The sequence below is a fragment of the Lissotriton vulgaris genome, chromosome 12 (assembly GCF_964263255.1).
Source record: "Lissotriton vulgaris chromosome 12, aLisVul1.2, whole genome shotgun sequence".
NCBI classification, from domain to species: Eukaryota; Metazoa; Chordata; class Amphibia; order Caudata; family Salamandridae; genus Lissotriton; species Lissotriton vulgaris.
In genome coordinates this window covers 58943233-58970589 of record NC_141700.1, presented here as the reverse complement: position 1 = coordinate 58970589, position 27357 = coordinate 58943233, and the positions used below count along the sequence as shown (strand labels likewise).

Below are 27357 nucleotides of genomic sequence, written 5' to 3'. Positions count from 1 at the left end.
TGTCAATGACTTGAGATTCCTTGTACAGGATTACAAACAATGCTTTCCGGATGCGGACAGAGGCAGTCAAGCACCTAAGGCTCAGGCGCCTGAGGACAAGGGGAATCAGACACCTACAGTCCAAGTACCAGTGTCAGCCCCAAAACAAGCTCACCCTACCCTCAAACCCACCATGACGTCCAGCCTCAGGTGGTGGTCTCTTGAGACGAAGATGAGGAGGAGGAGGAATTGGAGGAAGGAGAGGTCCAGGAGATACACTCGGACCACTCGGACCAGGATGAAGAGGATGAATATGTGGCATCATCCCCAGCTTCACCACAACCACGTCAAGCGGACTCCCCGCCTGTGGACATTGCCGGCTTCCATAAACTTGTGGAGAGGTCAGCGAAGAGATTCCATATGGCTGTGGAATCAACAGAAACGGACTGCTTCTTGCATGATTTCAAAGAACAGACACAAAAGTCCACCAAATCTATTCCGATTATAGAGTTCTTGTGGGAACAAGGAAAGAAATTAATGCTGACACCTGCTTCTGTAACGGCGGTTGTTCCTCGCCTAGACAAGAAATACAGCGCACCACTTACTGCGGCGGCTTGCCTCAATGGTCACCCCAAACCAGACTCAGTGGTGACACAGGCGGCCCAGAAACACTCCCGTAACCCTTCCTCCCCACTGTCCGCTCCCCCGGACAAGGAAGGCAGGAAACTTGACACGATTGGAAAACGCTTCACAACCACATCGGCCATGACCATCAAGGTGGCTAACTCCATTGCCTTGTTGGGACGTTACAATCGCCAACTCTGGGAGGACATAGCCCCTTACGTGAAGGAACTGCCTGACACAGTCCAGGGTGAGGTAAAGGCTCTCCTGGTGGAAGGTCAATCTTCAGCGGCGGAACTAATTGACTGCGCTATCGACGCAGCCATGACAGGCTTCCGTCAGCTTGCGGGGGCTGCAGTCCTACGACGTCAAGGGTGGCTGAGAGCGACATCATTCCGCCAGGAAGTGCAATCAAAGGTTCTGGACATGCCCTTTGACGGACAACACCTTTTTGAGGGAGGAAAAAAAAAAACAAAAAAAAAAAAACGACGAGGCACTGCAGACCATTAAGAAGGACACCGACACGGCAAGGGCACTGGGCACTGGGCACTCTGCAGTCCAGAAACCAGTCCTTTCGAGGCAACAGATCCAGAGGTCAGTCCTCTTATCGAGGTTCCTATCAGAACAGGTCCTCCTATTCATACAATAGCAAAGGCCAATACCAACACAAACAGCAGCAAGGCCGCCAATCTTCGTTTGGAAGATCTAGCTGCAGAGGAAAAAATACCAAAAGGGGCGCTGGCGGCCGCCAGTGACCGATTACTCCAGCCAGTCCAACCACCCTCTCCATCCTTTCAAATTGGAGGAAAACTGACCCATTTCCTCACCAATTGGCAGTACATCACCACGGACCGGTGGGTTCTTCAAATTATTCGATTCGGCCATTCTCTCGAATTCACCTCCATCCCTCCCAATACACCTCCACGCAGACGGACGCACAAACACCTGCGCCTGCTTCTCAAGGAACTTTCGATAATGCTACAGAAGGGAGAGATCGAAAGAGTGCCAGCATCCTCAAAGGGGAAGGGATTTTACTCCCACTTCTTTCTTGTACAACAAAAAGAGAACAAGTGGAGGCCCATCCTGGATCTCCGGGCGCTCAACGCCTTCCTACGGAGCCAATCGTTCAGGATGGTGATGATTCAAGAAATTCTGGGCATTCTAGAAAGAGGAGATTTCATGACATCCTTAGATCTCCAGGATGCCTACTACCACATCCCCATCCTCAGAAGTCACCGGAAATTCCTGAGGTTCGAGGTGGCGGGCCGTCACTATCAGTTCAAAGTCCTGCCATTCGGCCTCAAGTCCGCGCCGCGGATTTTCACGAAGTGCCTTGCGCCGGTGGCAGCCTTCCTATGTCAATTGGGTCACCAAGTCTTCCCCTACCTAGACGATTGGCTGGTGAAAGCACCCTCACCTGGAGACGCAGCCGAATCCTCCAACGCCTGCACCACTCTTTTTCAGAGGCTGGGATTAACGCTCAATCTCAAAAAATCCTGCATGGTCCCCTCAACGAAAATTACCTTCCTAGGGGCCACCTTCGACACGAAGTGCACAAGAGCCTTCCCCTCGAAGGAGAGGACGGACAAGATCTTATCTCTGGCCACGGCTGTGGCGGCAAAGACACCTAAAAGTTCGGACTTACACCTCCCTCCTAAGGATGATGTCTTCCTGCATACTCCTCATCCCGCACTGCAGACTCAGGATGCGCCCGTTGCAGGAGGCACTCACGAGCCAATGGACTCAAAGTACTGGCTCCTTCGAAGACATTATTCGGATCACACCAAAAATGTCCAAAGGTCTGGAATGGTGGAAACGTCGCAAGAATCTAACCGTAGGGTTACCGTTTCTCCTTCCAGCATCACCTCTGGTGATAACCACAGACGCCTCCCTAGAGGGATGGGGCGCTGTTCTCCAGGACCTTCAGATCAGCGGCAAATGGGACACTCAGGAAAAAAAAATTTAAAAAAAATCGCTCCATATAAACCTTTTAGAGCTGAGAGCCGTGTATCTGGCTCTCCAGGCCTTCTTGCCACGCATCCAGAACTCCCCGGTGCTCGTCAGGACAGACAACACCACGACGATGCACTAGCTCAACAAACAAGGGGGAACGCGTTCGCTCTCTCTCTCACGCGAATCGCAAAAGATCTGGAACTGGCTAGTGCTGCACGGAATCCCGCTCAAAGCGGAATATGTACCCGGAAAGGACAATACCATCGCGGACGCCCTGAGCAGGCAAAGATCCCTCTCCCACGAGTGGGAACTATGCGACAGCGCTCCGACTCACATCTTCTCTCAATGGGGAGTCCCGAACATCGACCTGTTTGCCACCAAGGGGAACGCCAAATGCCCAAGCTACGCAAGTTGGCCTCCCCAACAAGGGTCACTAGGAAATGCATTTTCCATCGGCTGGTTCAGCGCCTTTGCATACGCTTTTCCTCCATTCCCGATGATCCCGAGGCTTCTCAGGAAGATGAAGGCGGAGCCCTGTACCCTGATCCTAATTGCCCCGTTCTGGCCGAGGCAACACTGGTTCTCGGATCTGCTTCGACTCTCCATCAGATCACTGATTCGCCTGAAACAGCACCCGAACCTCCTGACAATGTCCAACGGGCAAGTACAGCACCCGAACCTCCAATCGCTCAAATTAATCGGCCTGGCTCCTGAGCACAGAGAGTTCGGTGGCCTGAATATCCCACAGGACTGCAGGGATGTATTAGCTAAAGCAAGGGCGGACAGTACAAACAAAACCTACACTCTCAAATGGAAAAGGTTCTGCCTTTGGTGTTCGGACCGGGGCCTGCGGCCCCTCACCATTACCCATGAACAGATACTACCATACCTCCTGCATTTGGCTCAGTCGGGACTAGCGCATGCGTCCATTAAAGTTCACCTGGCGGCTATCTCGAGGTTCAAACAATGCCCCTGCGCTATACAAAATTAGAACATTCTAGGTAATGTTAGAGTCCAAAAAGATAATTGGTTTGTATACATCCACACTTTTGAGTGACTTTAAGAGAATCAATCATTCACATTGAGGTAAAAAAGTTCAATAAAGATGTTCTGTTCTTGGTGTGAAGTGTCTGTTTATTGTTTCTTTAGTTATGCCAACACGTGTTTCATCGCAGGGAACACACTGCGAATCTTCAGGGCCTAATGAAAAACACTGAAAATCGAGCTGGATAAACCCGTTTTGTGGCGGTGCTTCTATTTGGTTACTTTCTGGGTATTCAGAAATCCATGAAAACGCTGTCGTTCCAATGACGGTTTCGACCGTCATTGGAACACGGCACCGGGAACCTCAAGAGGGAGCAGCGAACTAACAAGGTGTACCCGCCTTGAGAAAGCAGAGCAATAATTCTCAGAATTGTGTCGACTCCTCCCGGTTAAAGTACAGATTACTACCGAACAGATATATAGATCCATCAATCACGCAGACAGCGTTTTCATGGATTTCTGAATACCCAGAAAGTAACCAAATAGAAGCACCGCCACAAAACGGGTTTATCCAGCTCGATTTTCACAGTGTTTTTCATTAGGCCCTGAAGATTCGCAGTGTGTTCCCTGCGATGAAACACGTGTTGGCATAACTAAAGGAACAATAAACAGACACTTCACACCAAGAACAGAACATCTTTATTGAACTTTTTTACCTCAATGTGAATGATTGATTCTCTTAAAGTCACTCCGAAAGTGTGGATGTATACAAACCAATTATCTTTTTGGACTCTAACATTACCTAGAATGTTCTAATTTTGTATAGCGCAGGGGCATTGTTGTTTGACTGTTATTGTGTGGATCCTTTGGTCCAACTTTGAGCGGTTTTGTGGGATTACCGCCCGCCCTATTGCCTGTACCATCTACCTTACAATTCTTTCCTCTCGGCGGACACACAGGTAGTGCGCCTGATTACTCTGGTACCTTAATAATCCCCTTGCTGCATACGGCTATCTCGAGGTTCACCAGAACTGTCACAGGGCCTTCTCTGTGGTCCAGTCGGCTAGTCAAGCAATTCCTGAAGGGGCTCTACAGATCCTTTCCGAGGCCTCGGAAAGTCCCTCCTACATGGCAGCTTAATCTGGTACTCAACCAACTCATGCGTCATCCGTTTGAGCCCATTCATCGGGCATCTGTTAAACACATCTCATGGAAAACAGCGCTCTTGCTCGCTCCAACATCTGCCAGAAGGGTTAGCGAGCTGCAAGCTTTGTCCATTCAGGAACCATATATGCAATTCAGACAGGACAGGGTGATACTGAGACCAAACCCTAAATTCATTCCAAAAGTACCTTCGGACTTTCATCTCAATGAACCAATAGTCCTTAAGTCCTTCTTTGCCAACCCTTCAACAGCAGCGGAACGGTCGCTGCATTCTTTGGACCTTATGAGATGCCTAAAGTTCTACCTGGACAAGACTAAGGCTCTCAGGAAATCTTCACAACTGTTCGTGGCATACAGCAGACCGAGAATGGGCCTGCCTCTCACGAAGCAAAGCATCTCCAGATGGATCTCCTCTGCGATTTCATTCTGCCACGACAAGGCCGGCCGGCCTTTGAACGATCATGTCACTGCTCATTCCACCAGGGCGATGTCCACATCAGCAGCACTGTTCGCTGGAGTGCCGATCCTGGACATCTGCAGAGCGGCGACCTGGAAGTCACCGCACACTTTCTCCAGACACTACTGCCTGGATATCGAACTCCAGAAGGATGCGGCAGTGGGCCAGGCGGTGCTTCGCCATCTTTCAGTAAGGTGAGCCTTCCTACATCCCGCCATCCAGGTATGCACATTCTTGCTCTTGTGATATTCTATCTATGCTGTCTCCATGTTGTATGATATTATATGCATTATCTAACATGACGGCAGAGCAACTTTACTTTACAAATGTGCTCCTATGATTGCTAGCTATTCTGATTCAGGCATGTGAATCTATGAAAGACACCCATAATACTGGATAAGAAATGCGTTACTTACCTGTAACAGCAGTTATCCAGTATTGGTGTCTTTCATAGATTCATATGCAACCCTCCCGCCTCCCCTGGAAGGACTCACTTCCCTCTCGGACTATATTACGCCAACCTAGCTGGGTGCGTACGAAAATCTGAGGGACTGAGGCTCCTCCCAGGAAGGTTCTAGAGGGAGGTCGGAGCTGATTGGCTGACTGTGAGAGTTTGGTCCTTTTTACATAAGGACAAGAAAGGCTACTAAGGGGAGGCCCTTAGGCCCTTTTTCTCTATGTATGTCTATAGGACATTACTTTATGTACCGGAGGCTCCCGTCTCGACGACGGGGAATGATTCAGGCATGTGAATCTATGAAAGACACCAATACTGGATAACTGCTGTTACAGGTAAGTAACGCATTTCTTGCCTACCCTGGGGTGTCTGTAGAGAAGAGGTGCTGTCTGGTTGGCAGCTTTGCGCGCTACACCAGCGGAAATAAGGGTGGGGGGGGGTCACCTGGAAACAGGCTGTAGAGGGAGACTTTGAAATCTCTGGGACCACCCAAGGGGGGGCTCGGGTCACAAGGGCCCTGGCAGCAAGGGGGCACAGCCGGTTCGTCTGTACCCAGCTGGGGCGCATAGTGCTGGTCTAAAGAGCAAGGAAAAATGTGATCATTCATTCGCAGCCTGGACTACTGCAATGTGAAAAATAAGAAAACAGGGACAGGCTGTTTTTTTCCGTTCTTGTAGAACATTGTTCTATCTAAATCATTCTACCCTGGAAAAGACGTATCTTTTCAATACCAAGAAATTCTAGTTGCTGATGCTTAGTTGCTTTAAGCAGTTAGATGACAGGTTACTTGAAAGTACAGGCAGTACATCGCATCCAAACTCTGATGAGTCTGAGCTGATGGAAACACAGGCATTTAGGGATCTAGCTTGGAAGCATGTGACTGAAATTACCTCAAAGTACTCCACACCAATACAATCTGAAGGATTAATATTATGCGGATAGATTCCAGAATGATGAGAATTCTATAGTGCTCTTTCTCCCAAATGGGTGACTGTAGTATCCCCTTTCAAAGCCTTTCCTGCAGAACTGTTTATCTTGTAGGAAGGCATGAGCTCTCGAGCCACCATTCTGAGAGGATGGAATAGAACTGAAACACCAGATAACATTTTGTAGGTTACGGATTCCAAGAGAAAAGGATATATTTTCCAGCGTTTAGAACGATTTAAACGTACTGGCACATGAGAAGCCATACTGGCCAGGTTAGATCCAAGTGTTCAAACTCCTGAACTCAGCTGGCTGGACAGAGGGAGATAAACGTAAGATCTAGATCAGCGTTTGAGCAGGTAACTGCCTGCCCATGTGGGTTGTCTATTCTCTCAACATTTGAAATAAATCTGGAGGACATATTGAGCACAAAAGAAGTGATGCTGTCCCCTCCAACCATAGAAACTGAAAGCAACTTTCCTACGAAGGCTTATACTGCATAGGAAAAGGAAATTATAAGCTGTGCGCTTGACTCAGTGGCCATTCGTCAAACTGTATTACAGAAATCTGGAGATCACTGGTCAGCACAATATATGACCATCCATAATTTAGCATCACTGTAAAGTAACATACTCACAGCTGATGGGGCGTCCTGGTGGTCTCGGCCTAGGTGAGATGCTGTGGGATTCACCCTCTGCTCCATCCAGCATCGGTCGACCAAATATTGCTTCAAGTTCCTTGGCATCAGGTGGCGGGATGGGGTATCTGCCAATTGAAAGTTCTACTAGCGACAGACCCATACTCCAGATATCGGACTGCACTGAATAATGTGTACCCTGTAACCGTTCTGGCTGAAATTAAGAGGTGGAGAGAGAATTAAAATAAGTTGCACAGCATTTGCGAGATATGCCAGAAAAAGGATGCTTTTCAAATTTCTGCATGGATGACAGACATTAAATGCAAGGAAAAATAAGAATCAGAAAGTGAAAATTAATATTGGGGGCCTGCAAACTTACGGTGTGTGTAAATCAATAAAGCAAAATGACAACATGTACCACTTTCATTGATGATCTCTCACCATGACTGCAATTATTCACCGCACACACATGCAGTTTACAAAGGGATGATACAAGTCTACGCAGTGCTCAGGAATTTCAATAAAATATTGGTACACCACTCTACAGTCCTGCCCATGTAACCTTTGAGTATTTAAGTTACATTTAAAAGACGTCATCCGGTGAGTGAGGTTACAGTTGTTCCTTCAAATGCAGACAAGCACAACAGATAGTGAAGGAGGTAAACAACCTGCCTTATGCTGGAGCCATCACATTTGGATAAAACATCCTATATGAAGGTTCACTAAATCAATACGAACAAAAGTACATCTACAGGCCCGAGCAACTATTAAAGTGAAACACTGGGAGATCGAGAGCCACACAAAAATACATTTCCCATTTCAGTAAAGGGGCCCTTTTTACTCAAAAGAATCTGGTGACGAAACATTGGAATGTTCTCCTTTCATAACATACTACCAGTGAAGGAGAAAAGGAATGTATAAACAGTTCAACCAGGGCAATACGTTTAATCCACGACACATAAGGGATCATAGAAGACACAAAGTTCATCTTTGGTGCCCAACAGCAAAAGTCTTTTGGAGGAAAAAAAATGAAATTAAATCTGTTGCAACGCTCCTAATGGGCACAGGCTCTGGTGCATAGAACATTGGCAACGAACCGGATGGACACCTTGGGGTACACTGCACTTACCCTATGGTATGTCCAACCTAGCACAGAGGAATACAAGGTCAGTGAAATCCATTTGTTAACCTCAATCAGGGAGGATCACACAAATGAATTGGACTATACTTCATCTCTACCTCATACATCCTCTTTGGTTTGTGCATTACAAGTAACACGTCAGCAGTGCAATATATTTAACTGCTTTTTGATTCCTCCCATCTATAAGACGCCCTTTATGAATTAGACGCCTGCATTTTACATGGAAAAGTCAGATCTTTTTATTGTTAAATCTGCTGCAAGTTGAAATAAACTATTCTTTACTTTTAAGACTGTCCTCATTCATGAAAAGTAATTTGTTTTGGCGACTAAGGTTTCTCTTTTAGAGTTTGGCGCGCTTACAGCTCAATATAGCAGTTACAACTGCTTTGCGCCACCTCAAGTGCCCCAGAAGTACAAAAGCGAGACACTTACCGACATGTAGGACCTCGTGCCCACAAAAGAATTGGCCATGGAGTCTATGAGTTGCCCGCTCACTCCAAAATCACATAACTTAATTTCTCCTCTGGAGTTCACTAGGATGTTCGAAGGCTTTACATCTGAAACGAGAAGCCATGCATGTCAGCTGGTTGATAAAAGTTTGAAATAGGGTTTTATCAGAAGGAATAAACACAGACACTACTCTGGTCTGGCACAGGGAGGGATACAAGGATGTTCCAGCAATGGAGGTAAACAGGAGTCCTCTAGTAGAGGAGAAGCACATAACAGCTGGGAAATAAATCACTAAATATTAATACCACAGTGGACCAGGAGTCCTCTAGTGTAGGAGAAGCGTACAAGGACTGGCCAGGGAATCACAGTACTGGAACCACGGAGAGTAGGGAGTAATCCATTCCATTACAAGCAAGCAACGGCTAGGATGTGAATCAGTGCATTAGTACTACCTTCAGCCAGGGTGACTAGAGCAGAAGAAGTGATCAAGGACAGGAGTACTCTAGAGTTTCAGAAGGAAACAGGAGAACCCAAGAGCAGATATGATAATTGTGCAAAGGGTGGGGAGCCTTTCAACGGATAAAGAGAAGTATCCAGGGTGGGAGATCATGTGTTGTTCTAGTCAGAAAGAAGCAGGAAGGGCTAAAGTAGGCCACTGCAAAGGTTTTCAGCTCATCTTAAGCAAGACTCACCTCTGTGCATGATCTGATGTTTTTCTCTTAGGTATGCCAAACCGCGGAGTACCTGAGAAGAAAGGACAAGTGAGAGACCGGAAAAAAGCCTAATCACTGCATAAAACTGATAAAGAGAACAGACTTCGCATTGCTAGAGCACGAGTCAAAAGAAACCAGATCATCAATTTTACTTCTAGACACTTAAAACATGCAAATCATTGACTGCAAAGTTGGAGATCATGCCATATGGAATAAGTGGCATTACTATACCAGGACACTTCACCAAATCCATAATTCTTTTATTAACTCCCGGTAGCTTTGTTTAAGGAACAGGCAGCAATGTCAGGTCCAGCATGCATCACCAACACTCTAATCTTGCCACAGATTTTTAGAAAGTTCTTCCCTACAATGTGCGTCTTTCATTCCGGTGTTGCAGTCTTTGGAGACTCACCGCAATACTGACTTTTCCCAGTATCTCTTCTGGGATCCGCCTGGCTTCTTTCAGTACTTGATCCAAAGATCCACCGTCCTAAATAGAAGAAATAAGACAATCCTGAAAACTGGAGTCCAAATCCCTCTCTCTGACTCCTAGAGACCTAAACACAAGGAAAAAATATACTGACCAGATCGACAGAGCGGAGTGCAGAATTGCAAGATCCAAGGAACGACAAATATATATATATATATATATATATATATATATATATATATATATATATATATATATATATATATATAAAATAATAATTTGTGATGCTTTTCTTTTTCTGCTTGTATTCAACCTGGGCACAAGTCTCACACATTGAAATTGGAGAGGAATGTGTTCTCTTTTCCCAATGCTTTAAACATCGCAAGTAAAATGAGTAAGGTAAAAAAAAAAGAAAGCAAACATTTTGTTCCCGATCATAATTGCAGTGTTGCACGTTTCATATGAGCACAATGGACTTATCAAGGAGAGATGGATCTGGAAGCGAAAGTAGTATTCTAAGAGAAACAGCATTAGATAATGATTGAAAATGCAAGTGATGGTAAAAAGCAGGAGAGTGGTGGGTCTGAAAACAAAAAAACTAAGTATGGGGCTAGGTCACCATGCCTGCAAAAAGACAACCGATCAACTAGCAAGAACAGGGAAAGTACCAATGATTTAGACGAGACAAAAACAGTGTGGTGTCATGTTGGCAACGTGAATTTCCCCAGCATCTTGAATGTTGTACAACTGCTGCAGTAATGTCCCCCTCTCACCCAACCAGTATGTGAAGGGAGCTAAAGAATCTGATATTGTAGTGAAGGCAGGGCCCTGCGAACACACATTGCTATGTTAGCATGAGCTTATTAGACGTTTAAATGCCATTTTGCCGCTTTTGCACACAACACTGCATGTACCTGTTGTTGTAAGTTAGACTGCTTGATTTTCTTCACAAGAGAGATGCTCGTTTTGAACATTCCTAGACTTACATCGAGACCTCAGTCTGTACAGTGTGTGCAGAAGCCTTCAAGGTTACCGTAACAATGTAAGCTGTTATTCGGGCTGATCGGCTCACGCTCTAGACACAGCATGCACCTAGCTGCAGCTTACTGAAATTCTAGCGCCTTCAATATTGCACTGCATGCATGATTAGGGCACTTGGAGAAAATCCTTTTCCAGAGAGAGAGCTTTGCTCATCCTGATGTGATTCACTTCTGCTGATCCTGATGTGATTCACTTCTGCTGATCTTGGAGGTATTGGGTTCCCCATTCAAGCCTAAGAGACCTATTATTTTATAAAACCTTGTTCCTAGCTGGGGAGGGTGGTACACAAGGCACTATAGGACCTGTTTCCACTAACATTATAAAATGATTTCTACCTTTGTGATTTATGGAATTGTAACAATGCTGATAGTATTATTTTTAATCATATGCCTGCTTATGTTAGCAAAAATACTGCATCTTAGAGCACGTCGTTAAAATAAACATTTAACTTTTCTGTGTCTCTAATTACTTATGTTGTGGACTGGTATGAGATTAACAAAAAAAAAGAGTGTTCTTGATTCCCACCACTCCTGAGAGTAACCTAAGTCGCATGCTCTGGGTTGTCTAATCATTGGTAGCTTCGCTATAGGACGGAAAGCTAATGTGACACTGATGCTAGTCTGTTCGGGGTTCTAGGTACTGAGGTGAGTTTTTTGGTACACCAAATTCACTGAGGTCCTGGGTCTCTGTGCACAGTTCTGTTTATGAGCAGAATCCCCGCAAGAATATTGGCTGTAAAATATGAAAATTGGCCTCTCCCCTCCATCCCAAGAGACACCGCGTGAACACTGATCAGACTTACCATGTGTTCCATACAAATGCTAATCTCTCCATCGCTGTAGAAGGCACCGTAGAAACCCACAATGTATGGAGAGTTACACTCATGCAGCACTTGCAGTTCCCGAATAATCTGATTCCGGATGGCTGGCTTAATCTCCAAATGAATCAACTGGGAAGATGAAAGGGAGAGAGGTCATTATGGCAAGAGTATAAGGATACATTGATGGGTGGATAGTGGAACAGAGAAAAACATCAACATGACTAGGGTTAGCCAACAACTGAAATAGTGCCAAGAACGTACACTTCTGGTTGTTGTGACAAGCTGGCTAATCTTTTGATTATGCCGATTGCATGCATGCAACATTTTTATATTTTAAGGATAGCTATATTTACCACATGGCCAAAAAAAAAAAAAAACATTGGGGCACGCTGTACACCACGTTGTTCTGACCTGAACACAAAGTAAACATGACCTGGCTGTCACAGAACTGATACACACAAACTAAAAGGAAATGCTCTTGAAAGCGGAGATTTATTTGAAGGTGGTTTACAGTTTAACTGTTTCACTCTCAGAAATCGACAAATATTCAGAAGGAGAAAAACAAAAGGATTCTGTGAATCACGTCCAAAAACCTTCAAAGATCAACTAGACAGCAATGAGCAGCAAGGGTACTGGGGTGGACTGGGACAGGTTAACATGAAAGAGGCACGCTGGAGCGACAATGTGACCACCAGAGGCCGGTAAGAGGAAAACGTTTACGACCACAGTTACAACACTGATTCCATTTTAAGGAAACAGTCTCAACCTTCTGCATATCTAGAGCTGTTTCAACCTCATTAGGAAACTTTCTCTTGCTTAACTATTTAACTTCCAAACCTGTCAGTCCGCACAGCTATTGGCCTGGCCGTTATGACTGGTAGCATTTAGAATCATTAAAAAAATAACTTTTTTGCCGAAATTTAAAAATGAATACATTTGGAAAACAGAATGTTTTCTTTCTGTATTTATTTCTAAAAATCAGTAAAAGCGGAAAACTGAGCCGTTATGGTATTTATCTTCAATTGCCGAAACGTTCAGTCTGTTTCCTGTGCATTCATGAAAATTGGTAGGTCTTTTCTACTCCAGTAACATAACTTCTTAGCTTTATCCATGCTTACCCACAAATCTAGCAGTTTTCTTAGTAAAGGACAGTCCTCATATTTTAGATCCATCACCATTTTTAGTTGCGCATTGCCTTTTACATGGAGATGTGGTTCAGTTTTTCATTTTTTTTTTTTCACAACCAATTTTATTGAGCAAGCGAGCAATAAAATTGTGGCACCCCACAGGCCGGAGATCACCACAACAATACAGGTAGAGTAAATCAAATGAGTAGCAAATGTTCAAGCAGGCATCAAGAATAGGCTCAGTATGAATAAACCCCCAACCCACCCTACCCCCCGACCCCCGTCCCCCCAACTTCCAGAAACTCCCCCCCACCCTCCCCCCCCGCACGTGTACATATAGCAACAGTTAAAAGGGTGTAGGTGTAGTGCGACAGGAGCGTCGCAGATTCGGGCCAACAATGTCCGTACAATCAGATGTCCTCTTCTCGCTCCGCTGGGGGATCCAGTGACAGACCCCGGTAGTCGGCCCACCGCTTCCAAATTTTGTAGTGTTTGCGTGGGCAGCCCCTCGCCTCAAAGATCGGCCTTTCAAGGCCCATGAAGTAGTCCAGCCCAGCTTTCCACGCAGACAGGGGAGGGGCCCTCACAGCCTTCTTCGCCCGGGCTAGGTCCCGTTTGACAACAACAAGCCCCAAAAGCAGCAGATGACGCTTATAGATGTTTCCACCAATGCCCTCCATAACGTGCAATAACCCTAGCCGATGGGTGCGGGGAAGGTCCCAGCCCAGGACCTCAGATAGACAATTCCATACACCTCTCCAAAAACCAGACAGCCGACACACGACCACACAGTGTGTATCAGGGATCCAGGCACCGTCCCACAGCGCAGACATTCCGGGGATGCAATCAACCCAGCTCTCCACAATCGTTCACAGGTGTAGTAGGCCCGGTGCAGGTATTTAAATTGGATGAGTTGGAGCCGTACAGCAATGGCGGTTCCACGCGGGGATTCTAGTGCCTCCCTCCAATCGTCCTCATCCAGGGGGCCGACGTCCCCCTCCCAAGCCGCCCGAAGAGAATGCAGCGTAGAGGAGCAATGGATGACCAGCGTCTGGTATATCCGGGATACCTTCCTATCCCCCAGGTCTCCCATAAAAACCTTTGCCTCGACTGGGCTGAACTCTGGCAGGGAGTCCCGGTTGGCAATGCTCGGGGTGAGGGCATGGCGCAGCTGCAAATAGCGGAAAAACTGGGACTGAGGCTTTGGAACTCCGTGCGGAGTTCCTCGAAGGATTTAAGGGTGGTGCCGGACATGACCTGGCCCAGCAGCGAGATACCTATCGCTTCCCAGCCCTCAAAGCCGGCCAGGGCCGCTAGCTCCGGGAGCAGGCCATTGTGCCAGAGCGGCGTCTCAGCCGTCAACTTGCCCCACCAGCCCATGCGGCGTAGGGCCTGTCTCCACACAGCGAACACCACTCTGGTAACCGACGGTAGTGCACGACGCAGACGGGCTGAGTATAGAATGGTGTGCAGTGTATTATCGCCCATAAGCGACCGTTCCAATGCATACGCCGGGTCCCCCCTGTCACTGTACCACCACTCATTAAGAACAAGCAGTTGGGAAGCCTGGTAGTAAGATAGGAGATCAGATGTGGCTAGGCCCCCGCAATAGGTATACAGGAAGCATGTTTTCAACGCCACTCTGGCCGTTCCACCAGGCCACAGGAAACGACCCAGCGTCGAGTTGACCTGGCGAAACCACTGCGGGCCAAAAGGGTAAGGGAAGTTCTGAAGTTGATATAACAGGCGCGGAAGCGCCACCATTTTGAAGATGGACGATCTTCCAAATATAGTGAGGGGCATTCTGGACCAGGTCTTGACATCGGCTTGGACCCGTTCCCACACCGGCAGAATGCCACGATCCCAAGCCACGGCGCGCGACTCCGAAAGAAATACGCCAAGGTACTTCAGCCCATCCGTCGCTACTCGCAGACCTGCAGCCCAGGGGTCAAGCACGGCCCCGCCACCCAGCACCCATAGGGTCGACTTGTGAAGGTTGAGTCGAAAGCCGGAGATCTCGCCAAAGACGCGCATGACCTCCAGAACCCGGGGGCCCGAGTGTTGTAGGTCGGTGAGAACGAAGAGGATATCATCCGCATAGAGTGCGATTCTATCTACCAATTCACCACTCCACACAAAGCCGCGTATCTGGGCATCAGCACGCACCCGAGACGCTCGGGGCTCCATCGCAAGGGCGAACAGGTATGGGGACAGTGGGCAGCCCTGCCGGGTGCCCCGACCACTCCGAAAGCGCCTGGACGTGGCCCCGGCCACCCGGACCGAGACCGTGACGTTGGTGTACAGTAGTTTCAGATACGATAGGAACACCGGACCAAGGTTAAGGCGGGCCAGGAGTGTAAACAGTATGCCCAACTCACAGAGTCAAAGGCCTTGTCCATATCCGCTAGTAGGAGTGCCGCCTGCTCATCCCGAGACCCCATGGCATCAACCGCCGCCTGCGCCCGCCGGATATTGTGGCGAGTTGCCCTACGGGGCATGAACCCGGCTTGGTCAGGGTGGACCAGGTCCGTAATATAGGGCAGCAGGCGGTTCGCCAAGGCCTTTGCCAGGATTTTGGCCTCAATGTTTGAAAGTAAAATGGGTCGGTACGAGTCGTGCCTGTCCGGCGCCCTGCCTGGTTTCAGAAAGACCACGATCTCGGCGTGGCGCCAATCGGGCGGTAGTTCCCCTTGAGCCCGTGCTGCCTCAAGCGCGCGCCTGTACTGAGGCCCCAGCTGAAGGTGGAACTTTTTGTAGAATTCGCACGGGTAGCCGCTCGGGCCCGGCGCCTTCCCTGTATTGAGCTGTCCCAGGGCCTCCCCAAGTTCCTCAGCCGTGAGCGGGACTTCTAGCGCAGTTCTGGTGTCATCGGAGACGGCCTGCTGCAGCAGGTCATCATGATATGAGGATATCTCCTCAGTCTCCAGGGAGTCCCGGGGGGCATATTGTGCCTCATAGTAATGGGCAAAACTAGCTGCGAGGCGGGCCGGGTCCGTCACCACCGAACCATCCTCCGCCGTGAGACCGGACAATGTGAGAGGCTGGAAGGTGGCCTGGCACAATCTGTGAAGCATCGTACAGGACTTGTCACCCCATTGATAAACCCTGCTACGCGTGGCGAGCCACGCCTGTCTGGCCTCATCATGCAGGACCGAGGCATAGGATTGCTGCGCCTGCAAGAGCTGCCGTATCGCAACCTCACCACCCCCATCCCGACCACGCTGTTCCAATATCTCCACGCGAGCAGCGGCGGCGGCCGTAATGGCCTCCCGATGCTTCCGACGCGCGGCTGCACACCAAGCGATGTCAACTCCCCATATCGTGGGGTTCAGCGCCTCCCATACCATTACTGCGTCCACGTCCCCCACAAGGTTATCGCGCAAATAATTATCAACCGCTTCACGCAAGTGATGCACATACTCAGGTTGCTGTAGGTGCCACGAAGACATCCGCCAACGGAACGGCTGTCGTTTCGTGGGGAGGTCTATGGTAGCCGCAACTGGGGAGTGATCAGACAGATCTCTGGGTAGGATTGCAGCGTCACTCACACGGCTCAAACAAGTTTCTTTCATTTTTGAGGTCTGATTACGCTCTTTATTTTTACAGGCTCAAATTCCAATGCCTCATTAAGTGGCTTTTTAAAATGTCTAATTGAAATGGTCACGTGGACATTATCAACAGGAATGCAATCTATTCTGGAATGACTTTGGGGGATGAGTGATGAGAAAAAAATTACTTCTTTACCATAAGGGTAATTTACGTTTTTACTGAGAATGTTTCTGCAATTATGATCATTCACCATTGGGCCATATATAATAAAAGCATATATCTCATGCCAAAACAGATGGTTGAGATGGGGCAGGGTTGTGTGTGTGGGTGGGGGAGTTTGAGTTCCACTATAACAGCCAGCTATATAGTCTTTTCGACTATGACCAGTCTAAACATATCAGACTACCTAACGTTCAAATTGGGTCAGACTCTAGACCAGGTTAAAAAAAAAATTCTTCTAGAAATGAAGTGGTTTTGAAACTTCAAGAGTTGCTAATATCAAACCATATTCATGCCCACTTTCAGTCTACATTCAACAAGAACGCAGGATTTAAAATACTCTGGTTGCGGTTTATTAATTTTGCTGATGGGCTTCTCATCTTTCTAAATATGGTCACTTTCTACAACATTGTACGACTCTGGCCAAAGGTGTCCCCAACTCACGTTTGAATGGTTATGCTTATCCCACATGGAGATAGAGAACATTAGGCCATGTTAGAGACCGGTGTGTCAATCACATATGCACATCACCCAGGTACCCCTCTGGATTGACCCTTTACTTAATAGTGAGGAAGCAACTGAAATGTCCTTTCTGACCAAAGCAATCCAGAAGAAACCTAAACCTTTTTGTGTGTCCTGGCCTTGTTGCAAGAAGACAGGCTAACATCTCAGGTTATCACTGGAGTAGACTTGACGATGGGAGCTTAGAATAAGTTACAAGTTACAAACTGCTCAATGCTCTATACACGTAACACCATAGCCTTTGGTCAGTACTCTAATTTCAGAATCTGAAAAATCTCCACAACTTTGATTAGCAGAGGCTCAAACGACAGTTAAAGTGGGTTCCTTCGTGTACCTCAACTCTAATATTTTCACTTGTCATACCCAACCTAAACTAGGTGGTAGGGATTTACTGGTCAACTCCAAAACAAATTTGGAGAATACGTTGTAGTCCAGTTAAACAAGACAAAAGCTCACTCTGGCTCCTCTAGAAGTAGGCACTTAATACAACCAAGAGACGGAGTCCACATCTGCATATAAAATTAGAGAGCATCCATTTTCCGTTTCCAAAGATTCCCAAGCTTGTGATCAACTCCACTTTTATTGGACATTAAACCTGCCCTTTTGTTGCAGGTCTTTAGAAAATCCATCATGATCCTTTCGTCCAAATCACCCCTTAAACGCATGTATGTGCTTTAATTCTTCATAGAGAAAACAAGCTCCGACTGTGCGCACAACATATTATGGAGAACTGCATGCATAGTAGATGAATCTGACCTGTAAATCATTATATAGTTTACAAATCAAATGCTTACGAACTGTAACAAATAGTACCCAAATATCAAGCTCACACTTTACATTCCAAAAATACAAATGTAAACAAAGTCAGCACAAACAACTTCATCTTTGCTTTGTAGGTGAAACCAAAACAGGAGAACATTTAAATCTAAACAGTCAGGTTGGTCTACAATTTAAATCACCAAAATCAATAAAACTAGAATTTTTTTTATTTTACAAAGATGACACTAGTGAGTTCCAGTAAGGAGCCTCCTCAAACACAACATTATACCAATGGATCGAAGAACACATCCTCACAAAGCACTTCAGATAATATACTAAACATTGAGAGATAAGGGGGTCTTGCAGTGCACAGAACTAAGAACCCATCTGAAAAACATTTCGATGGCACATTAGAATACACCCAGCATATGCAGCTACTACTAGCTTACCTTCCGTGCCATGATGAGCCCTGAAGGCTTGTGCCGCACTTTGGTGACCACACCACCATTTCCTGCACCCAACTCACAGATCCTGTCGAAGTCGTCATCCTTCAGTTCCCCAACTTTGGCTTTCTGCGTCAAGAAAGCTTCCAATCGCTTCTTTTGTTGCTCGTCAAGCTCCAATTCCTCTAGTTTTTTCTGCAGATCCACTAGATTCGCTCTGTAGAGGGGGGGACGGAGTAGTTAGAACGTTTTTACCGATGCCATGCTACTGTGAAATGACCAACTATCCCCGGGGGGAGGGGGGAGGGGGGGGGGGGGGGTTGGCAGGACACCCATTTTAAGAGTTGTCTATTTGTCCCAAAAAACAGCACAATAGATGAATCTTTTCAAAACACTACTTTAATCCCGTTTATTCAAACTGGTATGCATTTTCAAATTACTGCATTGGCCTACTAAACCTTCTGTACGAATTCTAACACAATAGTTGTTATTCTCCATATTAACCGTTGAATCTTTGTAAGTGAATTAGATCTCCATAGCTTAGAGCATGCACAGAATGATCACAAGAGTCGCAGAGTGGTACGTAAACTTACCGTCCACACACCCCACTCTTACCGTCCCATACGATGCTTTTGAGATTAAGTTTAACTCGTCTGTAGAGAGAGCAGTTGGGACTAACTAGGAAAAAAGTCATCACACTGAAAATGAATCTAGTGATTTTTTAGCCCCTCCCATGCGGTCACGATTCTGCGCCTGTGCGGCAGAATCGCGAGTGGGCGGGTTTATGACTGCCCCAGCCGTCATCAGCACACGAGCACCGTAGTGCATGACGGCTGGGGGCCGTCATCAGCATGGAAGGGGTTAAAGTGCTGAAGCAGATTATACAAACAAAGTGTATCTGGCTGGAAAGTAAATAGAAGCAGCCATGGAGGGAAAAGGGAAAGATTGTGGAAGAGCCTCAGTGATTAATTTGAGTGTCTGATAAGGCAGCTACTGAGAACCAAACGAATAAGGATGGAGCCAGTCTCAGCAGGATCAATGGCATTTCCAAGAACTCCCAAAGGAAAATAATTTCTATCAACAAGCTCCGAAATGCCCAAGGGAAGCATCGATCTGGCATGGGCTCTTAAGTGTGTATTTTTTTTATATTTAGCACCATTCAACCCCAAATAAACAAGGTGTGAAACAAGGTGTGAAACTTCATTTGAGAGCACTCGATGGAAATAAAGGTGCTGGTTTTATCTCAGCTCATTCGCGAATCTGCCCCTGTTCTGCACTCTTGATGTGCATGCGTTCAGACATACGGTGGAACTGATCTCTTCAACATCGAGTTAATGTCAGAGTAAACCACATACATAGGATATGTAAATCTGAAATGCAGGATGTAGCATAAGCTGGAAAACGCACTAACTCAATTGATTTAAAGGAAATCCGAGTCTTTTTTTGCGATGAGCTTCAAATTAGGTCAATGCAAAATAAAATGTTAACCCTTTCTTAAAATATCTGTGGAATTATTTAATTTCCCCACAATGCTACAGGCCTGAAGGTAAAATAGAAAGTAAAGCTTCTGGGCTATTTTGAGGAAAGTTGCACATCCCCAAATACTTGAGCATAGAGTTAGAATTGTACATTTGACCTCAGTCACCGCAAAGCTCATGCTGCCGTAAAGGTGCAACTGAAGGCAAGAGTACTGAACAGCTAAAAGCCACTATTTTTACCCAGTCTATCAGGGAACTACTGGTCTGCGAAATACCTGGGCAACAAGCACTGACAGCTGTGTTTTTGAAAGAAGCTCCAGTCTCAGGACCCAGGTGTCTGTTTTACTGCCATTGTGATTTAATCAATTTGCGCACATTAGATCCTTTGCTGCTACTTGAGCACAATGAACTACTACTTCCAGCTCTCTTTGACACAAAGATAATCAGGGACATCTAGAACTCCACGTATGGAATCTTGTTTGCAAGTCAAAACGTACAAAAAAAGCTACACTGCATTTGCCACTGGCTGTGGACCGTAACCTATGATTTATAGAAACCTGTTAATTTTATCTCCAAATGCGGATTTCATTTTCTCTTCAGAAATCTTAATCTCTTTGCAGTAAGATGCATTTGCACTCTGGACTGTTAACGGACTGATTTTACATGCTGCTTGGGATGAATTGTCCATTTTGTGGGAAATGGGTTTACCAGGATAACCCACAATCTTACCACCACCTTTGGGATCGCTCACCATTGTGTACAATGTGGAGCCCAAGATCCCTCAAAAACTGTCTTTGCATGCTCTATTCAGTTATCCATAGAAGATTAAATAAATGCTTGAATTTCAAGTACAACACGAATAAGAACCTGTCACCTAAAATACAAACAGAATGCCAATAACGTAGACGAGGTTACCGATTTGGATAATAGTTGTGCATTCAGTTTGCAAACAAGGGTTTTGTGGGCAAGTAGGTGTTCAGAAGACATCACTTTGGTACATCATTCAGGTCCCTTCTACTTTTTGCCAAACAGTAAGCATGCAAGGAGATCTGCACGGTCCAAAAAAACAAACACATAAGTACGTTTTGAGTGGAGAGAGTAGTCTTGATGCAACTTTACAACATATTCAGTGCGTGCGGCAACGGCCGAGCCATGTTTGAAGTTCCCAACGAAAAAACCAAATGACAGTTAGTGCTCAATGCTACTGAAGTTCTGAGGGTGCCTTTTCATGTAGAAAGCAAATACAAAGATTCTAAAGCATTAAATCATGTATCTAAATTTACCAACAGTTAAATGCCAGTTTCCATTAAAATGCTTGAAGGCTCACAGTCAAGAATGCGCCACCTCCGAAAGTCACCAAACCACATTTCAAGAATTCTCTTTACTACTAAAGCGCTCCTGGAATTATCACAGCCAGCTGGTTTTCAGACTGTTTCAGCAATACTCCTTGGATATTGGCACTTTTAACAGACCACCACAATAGGACTGCTGGTCAGTGGAGAGCTGTAACTACTGTGACATGCATGATCTTCTGGGAGGCTTCCATCTTCCTGTTCACAAGGGATGAACGTATTTGGAGACTACATTTGTTACACTTATTACAAACTACATTATGTGACACAAGTATCCTGTTGATGCAATATCCCCAAAGGAGCATCAAGTCTTGCCATGGACAAAAGTGTCAACGTTTGCAGAAGACCGCCACCAGCTGTTCCTAAAGTGTGTGTGGTGGGGGGGGGGGGGGGGGGGGGGGGGTGTAAGACAAGGTTGAATGCCCATGCAAAGTCGTGAACTATTCAGAAACATTTTTTGTCTAGCCATGGGATTATTTAAGACTGATACAATATGCAGTTTGCTTCTTCACAGACCACTCCTGACCCACTAAAACAGAAGTTGGCAACATCCGGTGAGACTTTTGAAGTTCCCACTGTAAAATACAAAGTAACCTCTTGCAGGCCTGAAACTGAGCTGGCAAAACACGGGCAAGGTCAAAACTGAAACAAGGGATTTAAAAATTCACCTTCAAGGTTTATCCTCCTTCAGCTTATGCTAATGCACACAAGTTGCCAAAGGTCACATGGCGAAAGCACAGTAAATAAATTGCATATATGTACGGTGACATGCTTCAAAAACACGAGCTTACATTTTTAGGAACACACAGAAGAAATGTGTCAATGACCTCACAAATTGCAACACTTCACAGACACTGCAATCCTCACAAATCAGAGGCGGGTCATGGGTCTTTCAAAACAAGAAACAAATACAAGTGATTAGGTAGCTTTGGAGGGGTGGAAGCGGTATGGATTTTGAAGCACTATGTGAGCAACAGAGGACAACACTTGGCTTTTGTTGGGGTTAAGACGCCCCTATTCGTTCTATAGCCCTCTTGCAAAGATCACACAAGCCGAAGACGTGGTCCGCTGACAACTAGAAGACACTTACTCGGTGGAACCATCAGTGGTAGGTGTCGGCCCTTCTGCGATGGTCGGGACAATATTGAGAGCGGGCAGCATAGGCTTCCGTTTGGCCGGCATCATGAAGGTGGAGAGGCAGGAGCGGAGCGCCTACACCAAGCCGCTCGATGACCTTTTCTTCTAAATAAAATCAGCTAATTGTTCTTACTGGGGCGGTCCCCCAATTCAAGAGTCACAGAGGACCGATTCCCTGGTCATCCCTAGTGCTCCTTTACACAAGATACAAAGAGGCCTTTATCAGTATTTCTGCACCATGTGCGCCTTGAGAATGTTTGCAAAGCAATTGAATTTCACTGAGCGTCTTCCTTACTCGAATGACATCACTTGCATAGCATTCGCGTATTTTAAAAGTGCAGCACGTAACGTGATCTCCTTGCAGTGTCCCTTTGTAAACACCTTAGGCTGCTCCTCAAAAGGCAGTTTTGCTGCTTACTCTCGCCTACTGAAGCCCTGTGCCTTACCTCTTACACCCTAGAATCACAAGTATTCCACCCTCAGGCCCTATCCCTCCACATGAACCCTTGCTGTCACTCAGAACTGGCCTCCTACTGCGCTCTCGCTATACCTTGCCCTTAAAGTGTCCTCCTGCTGCCGCCTACACCCCTAATCTAGCCCCTTCTAGGCCCATCTGGCACCACACCCGTACCAATCTTAATCTTTCTTGGACCAAAGCCGAATGTGTCCCTTTCAAGGCACTCCGCCAGCCTAATGCATCTGACCTTACCAGAAAAGGCTACCTGTGGCAACCCTGCACATGCTCTGCCTGTCCCGTCCCATCCCACTCACCCCGAATAAACCCTATGGCCTGCAGCCCACCCTCCCAGTCACGTCATGTCCCCCAAGTTGCAGTGTGTTCTCTTCCTAAATAGCTGCTGCCTCTCCCCTTTCTAAGGAAGTCCTCGCTGGCCCGCCCAGGTCACACCCTCTAGGGAAGGTATGTGACAGCACTGGGATGGCGTGCCTTTGCGGCCAATTAATGGCGAGGGGGACGTAGTTGTATGATGCGGCGACTTCCTCTTTTCCTGCACAGGGTCCCCCCGCTGTCTTCCCACCCGCCAGGAACCGGCAAGGCCGCTGTCTCCGGGACCCAGGCAGAGGGAAACCGCAGCCGGAGGGAAATCCCGGAGAGGATCTCGCGAGAGCTCGCCCTCGCGGAAGCACGGCCCAATATATGGAAACTGACGTAGGACAAACGATCTGATCAGCAGTCGAGTTTGACAACATTTTTTAAATTACGATACTGTTTTTGAATAATAAAATTCTCATTCTAACTATTTCATTTGAAATTAGTTCATTTTTTATCGTGAATATTATAATTATCACATTACAGGGGTGAATGTTTTATCCTTCAAGATGGCTGCCGCCTTTACAGGTTTCTGGCCCTAAATGTAGAAGGAAGGCTTTACATGCATGTAACCTAAAACTGCGAAATAGATATGAGACTAACATATCAGACGTTTCTGACCGACGTGTTTCCCGTAGTGCGGAAATTTGGGCACCCATCTGGTTCAACCGAGCGAACTTTTGACGTTCCATAGGACCTCCTAACAAGAGGCATAAGAAGAGGAAAAAGTCATTTGTGAACGGTACAATTAAAGCTCGTGGAAATTATATTTATTCCGAAGCTATAAAATAATACACTATATTTGTAATAACTATTCACGCATATTAAAAACACGAGCACATATATACTAATTTTAATTTCTGGCGACATTAAGCACAACGATGATTTAATAAAAACGATTTTGAACCCTCTTTATACTTGTTTTTTATTAGCTTTGTGATTTCAAAATGACTGCTATATACACCCTAGAGTTACACCAGCAAACGCGTCATCCTGTTCTTTGACGTACCCCTGGTTTATGGTTTTGCCGTTCTTTCATTTCCCTGCGCTTCTACTTCTGCGTCTTTTGATTCGGGAGTGCGCATGCTTGAACCTGCTGCAGTCTGTCTCTAGTCCAGAAATAGGAAGTGCTGGTGTCTGTTCGCAGAGCAAACGCTTCAAAGAAATTTGCAGTGACATTTAGTTGTTATATAAGTGACAATGAGTTTCACGTTTAATCAGTCGTCAAAATACATAAAAAAAAGTGTGGGAACTGTGAGCCTTTCAACAATTTGTTCGAGTTAGTGACTGGGTGGGCGTGCTCAAAGTCTAAGCTAAAAACAAAGTAGTCTGCAAATATTTTTTTTAGCCTTTCACTTATATGTAACTGCTTATAAGATATAACGCACACACCTTAAATAAAAAATAAATGCAAATGAAAGTAATCATGGGGAAAAGTCAGAGTATGTGGCGTTCTGGCCAGAGCTGCAATCTTTGGAACTGGGGAGCCAGGTTTGAGTCTCGGTGTTGGCTCAACTTCCTATGTTCCTGGGCAAATCACTTAAAGCCATATGCATCAACACATTTTCCCATAGACAGAGAATGGGCAAAACCCTTTGATGCATCTGGCCCTTAATCTCTTCGTGCCTTAAAAAAAATGAATGTGTCCTTATGAAATATAACTGGTGCTCGTGTAAAACGCTCCAATACCTTCGGGTTGACCTCACGTTATATGAAAATGCAAAAAAAACAACAAAAAACATTGATCTAGTAGGAGGGAGGGGCAGACAGCTAAAAGGAAAGAAGGCTTGTAGGAGGGAGGGGCAGACAGCTAAAAGGAAAGAAGCCTTCTTGCCAGAGTGTCTGCTTCCCCAAAGAAATGCAAATATGTATAATCAGCAAACATAAAGGCTGCTCTGGAGCCGGTAGAGACCCGTGAATTGATGGAGTCACTTGAAGCTTCCTGATAAGAAGATATTTTCTTTTTGAGAGGTATTGTAAGGGTGTGCCAAGCTGTGGAATGCCTATTTTTAATGCAGTTATAACACATTTTGTACTAGGTATAATTTGTATATTTGTATCAATTTTGTGGACCTCTGGTTGCACACATAATCATATGTAGTGATCAGATTAGCCAATAGAGGTTTCAACATTTACGCATATTAGTTTATTTTGGTGTTAAGGTGTGAATTATTTTATGTGTAGGTAGCTGATGCTGAGAGATCAACAGAATAGTTACGCAATATTTTGCTCTTTTTAGCCATGCCTTAGATTCCACTTCCACGCTCACTGACCCCGTCCCCACTGTAGTATCCATACTTTTTAAATACACTTCACCCTCTGCATTGAATAGCTTCGAGGTGGCCGAGCCAACAAATTAAACAGGGAGAGCTGAGCCAAGGGTCTGGCTCAGATTTTAAAGCCTGTGCTCAAGCCAAGCCCTGATATGTTTGGTATGTAAATCATATAACAAACATTATGTAAAATATGATAAAATTCAAGAGAAGTGTATTTCTTTACTTTGTGAATCATTGACATTAATACATCACATTAAAGCATATTAAATACAATATGTTTTTGTACAGCTGGTATTGAGAACTTATGTATTTGCAGCGGTTTTCATACACTTTAATGGAAAATATGGTGAAATGAAATATTTGAGTAGAATCACACAATTGAAGTAGGGAAGCCATAATTTATCCCAGTTTTCTAATTTAACTTTTTAAAAATCAGCCGGAAAATAGGTATTTGTCTTTCCTTATGTTAAGGCTTTGTTTTATACTTTTTGCAGTTTTTATATAGAGTGAACTAATCCCAAAGGTATTGGCACACTCTTCATGAGCACCCCTTACATTATACAAGATCACATATATTGTTTATAGGCATATCGAGATTAAGTGGGTTGCCCAGAATCACAGGATGTTGAGCTGATGCAGAGAGTCTATCCTAGTTCCCCTGTCACATGGCCGATGGGTACATTGTCGACATTACTAGGTGAGCATGAGCCCTGCAGCCATGATGCAGCTTTTGCGTACGTTACTACAAAGCTTTATTTTTGCAAGACTCTGTTTATGCCTTTCACGTGAGAACTGTTTGTTGTGTTCGTTCTCTATCTGTTCCTGGAGTTTAGTCTGAACATAGTGAGCAAGGTCAATAAACAATGCTCCTTGTTATTCTGTTCCGGTCAGGCCTAAGACCTAGGCAAAACATACTAACGCAGGTGCTGCTGGAAGCTCATACTTTGATATGTTTAGGTAACACACACTTGGAGAGGGATACCTACCCAGACCTCACCACATACTGCTCCGTCTAATCTTAGAATATGTATCTGGAATGCCAACGGTCTGACTAACAAGCTGGAGGATCCGGAAACATGAAATTACTTAAGGTCATTCGACCTGATATTACTTCAAGAAACCTGGGAAGAGCACGAGATAGCCCTAGAAGGATACGACTCACAAATAGTCCCAGCCACTAGAACCTCAACCTTTGGTCACAGCTCAGGCGGTCTGATGATATTTTCTTCAATTCTTACTATAGGAACAACAGAAGAGATGAAGATTAAAACCACAGCTCCAAGCGCTATACAGGCAATAGCAATAACAATCAAAATCAGAAAGATGGTTCAGACACTTGTTATAATAAATTCATATATACACCCAAAGCACAGACTGAAAGGCGCAAAAGAACTGGTCAAGGAAACAGCAAGAATCATAGAAGAGAGAGAAGTTGAGAACTGGATCCTGGCAGGAGACTTCAACCTTTTCCTCTTCGAAACTGCCCTGGAAGACGAACTAGCACAGGAGCTTAATATAGCCTGGGGAATTCCAACCCAAGCACTTCCAAACAAACAAACAAGGTGCTCAAATCAACTCCTAAAGGATTTAGAGCAACTAAACCTAAGAGTGCTGAACAGTCAGTTCAAAGAGGACACCCCACCAGCATCAACTTATCACTCCACAACAATCTCTTCTTATCTAGATTATACACTTTAACTCTCCCTTTGTTTGACATCATCAAATCATTTTGATTGGGTGACAATGACCAAAGCGGCCATCTACCGCAAAAAATTATGCTAAGCATAACCAGAGGGAGCTTTATGGAAACAAGGGTAAGCGCTGGGACCGAATACACCTCGGATTTTACACGAATAAGGTACAAACCAGACAAGAACGAAGAATTATCCACAAGT

At 45.6% G+C, this 27357-nt stretch overlaps 1 protein-coding gene across 1 annotated transcript in view; it reads right to left on the bottom strand.

The window, feature by feature from the left end:
• Positions 1–23491, bottom strand: part of MAP2K2 (mitogen-activated protein kinase kinase 2) — a 64054-nt gene extending 40563 nt beyond the window's left edge. The window contains exons 1-7 of the mRNA XM_086947087.1: positions 22311–23491; positions 18397–18607; positions 11754–11900; positions 9893–9970; positions 9460–9511; positions 8750–8874; positions 7177–7390 (exon numbers count right to left, since the gene is read on the bottom strand). Coding sequence (XP_086803213.1) covers positions 7177–7390; positions 8750–8874; positions 9460–9511; positions 9893–9970; positions 11754–11900; positions 18397–18607; positions 22311–22405 — 922 coding nt within the window. The 5' untranslated portion in view covers positions 22406–23491. The remainder of the gene's footprint in view (positions 1–7176; positions 7391–8749; positions 8875–9459; positions 9512–9892; positions 9971–11753; positions 11901–18396; positions 18608–22310) is intronic.
• Between the last annotated feature and the right edge of the window lie 3866 nt (positions 23492–27357).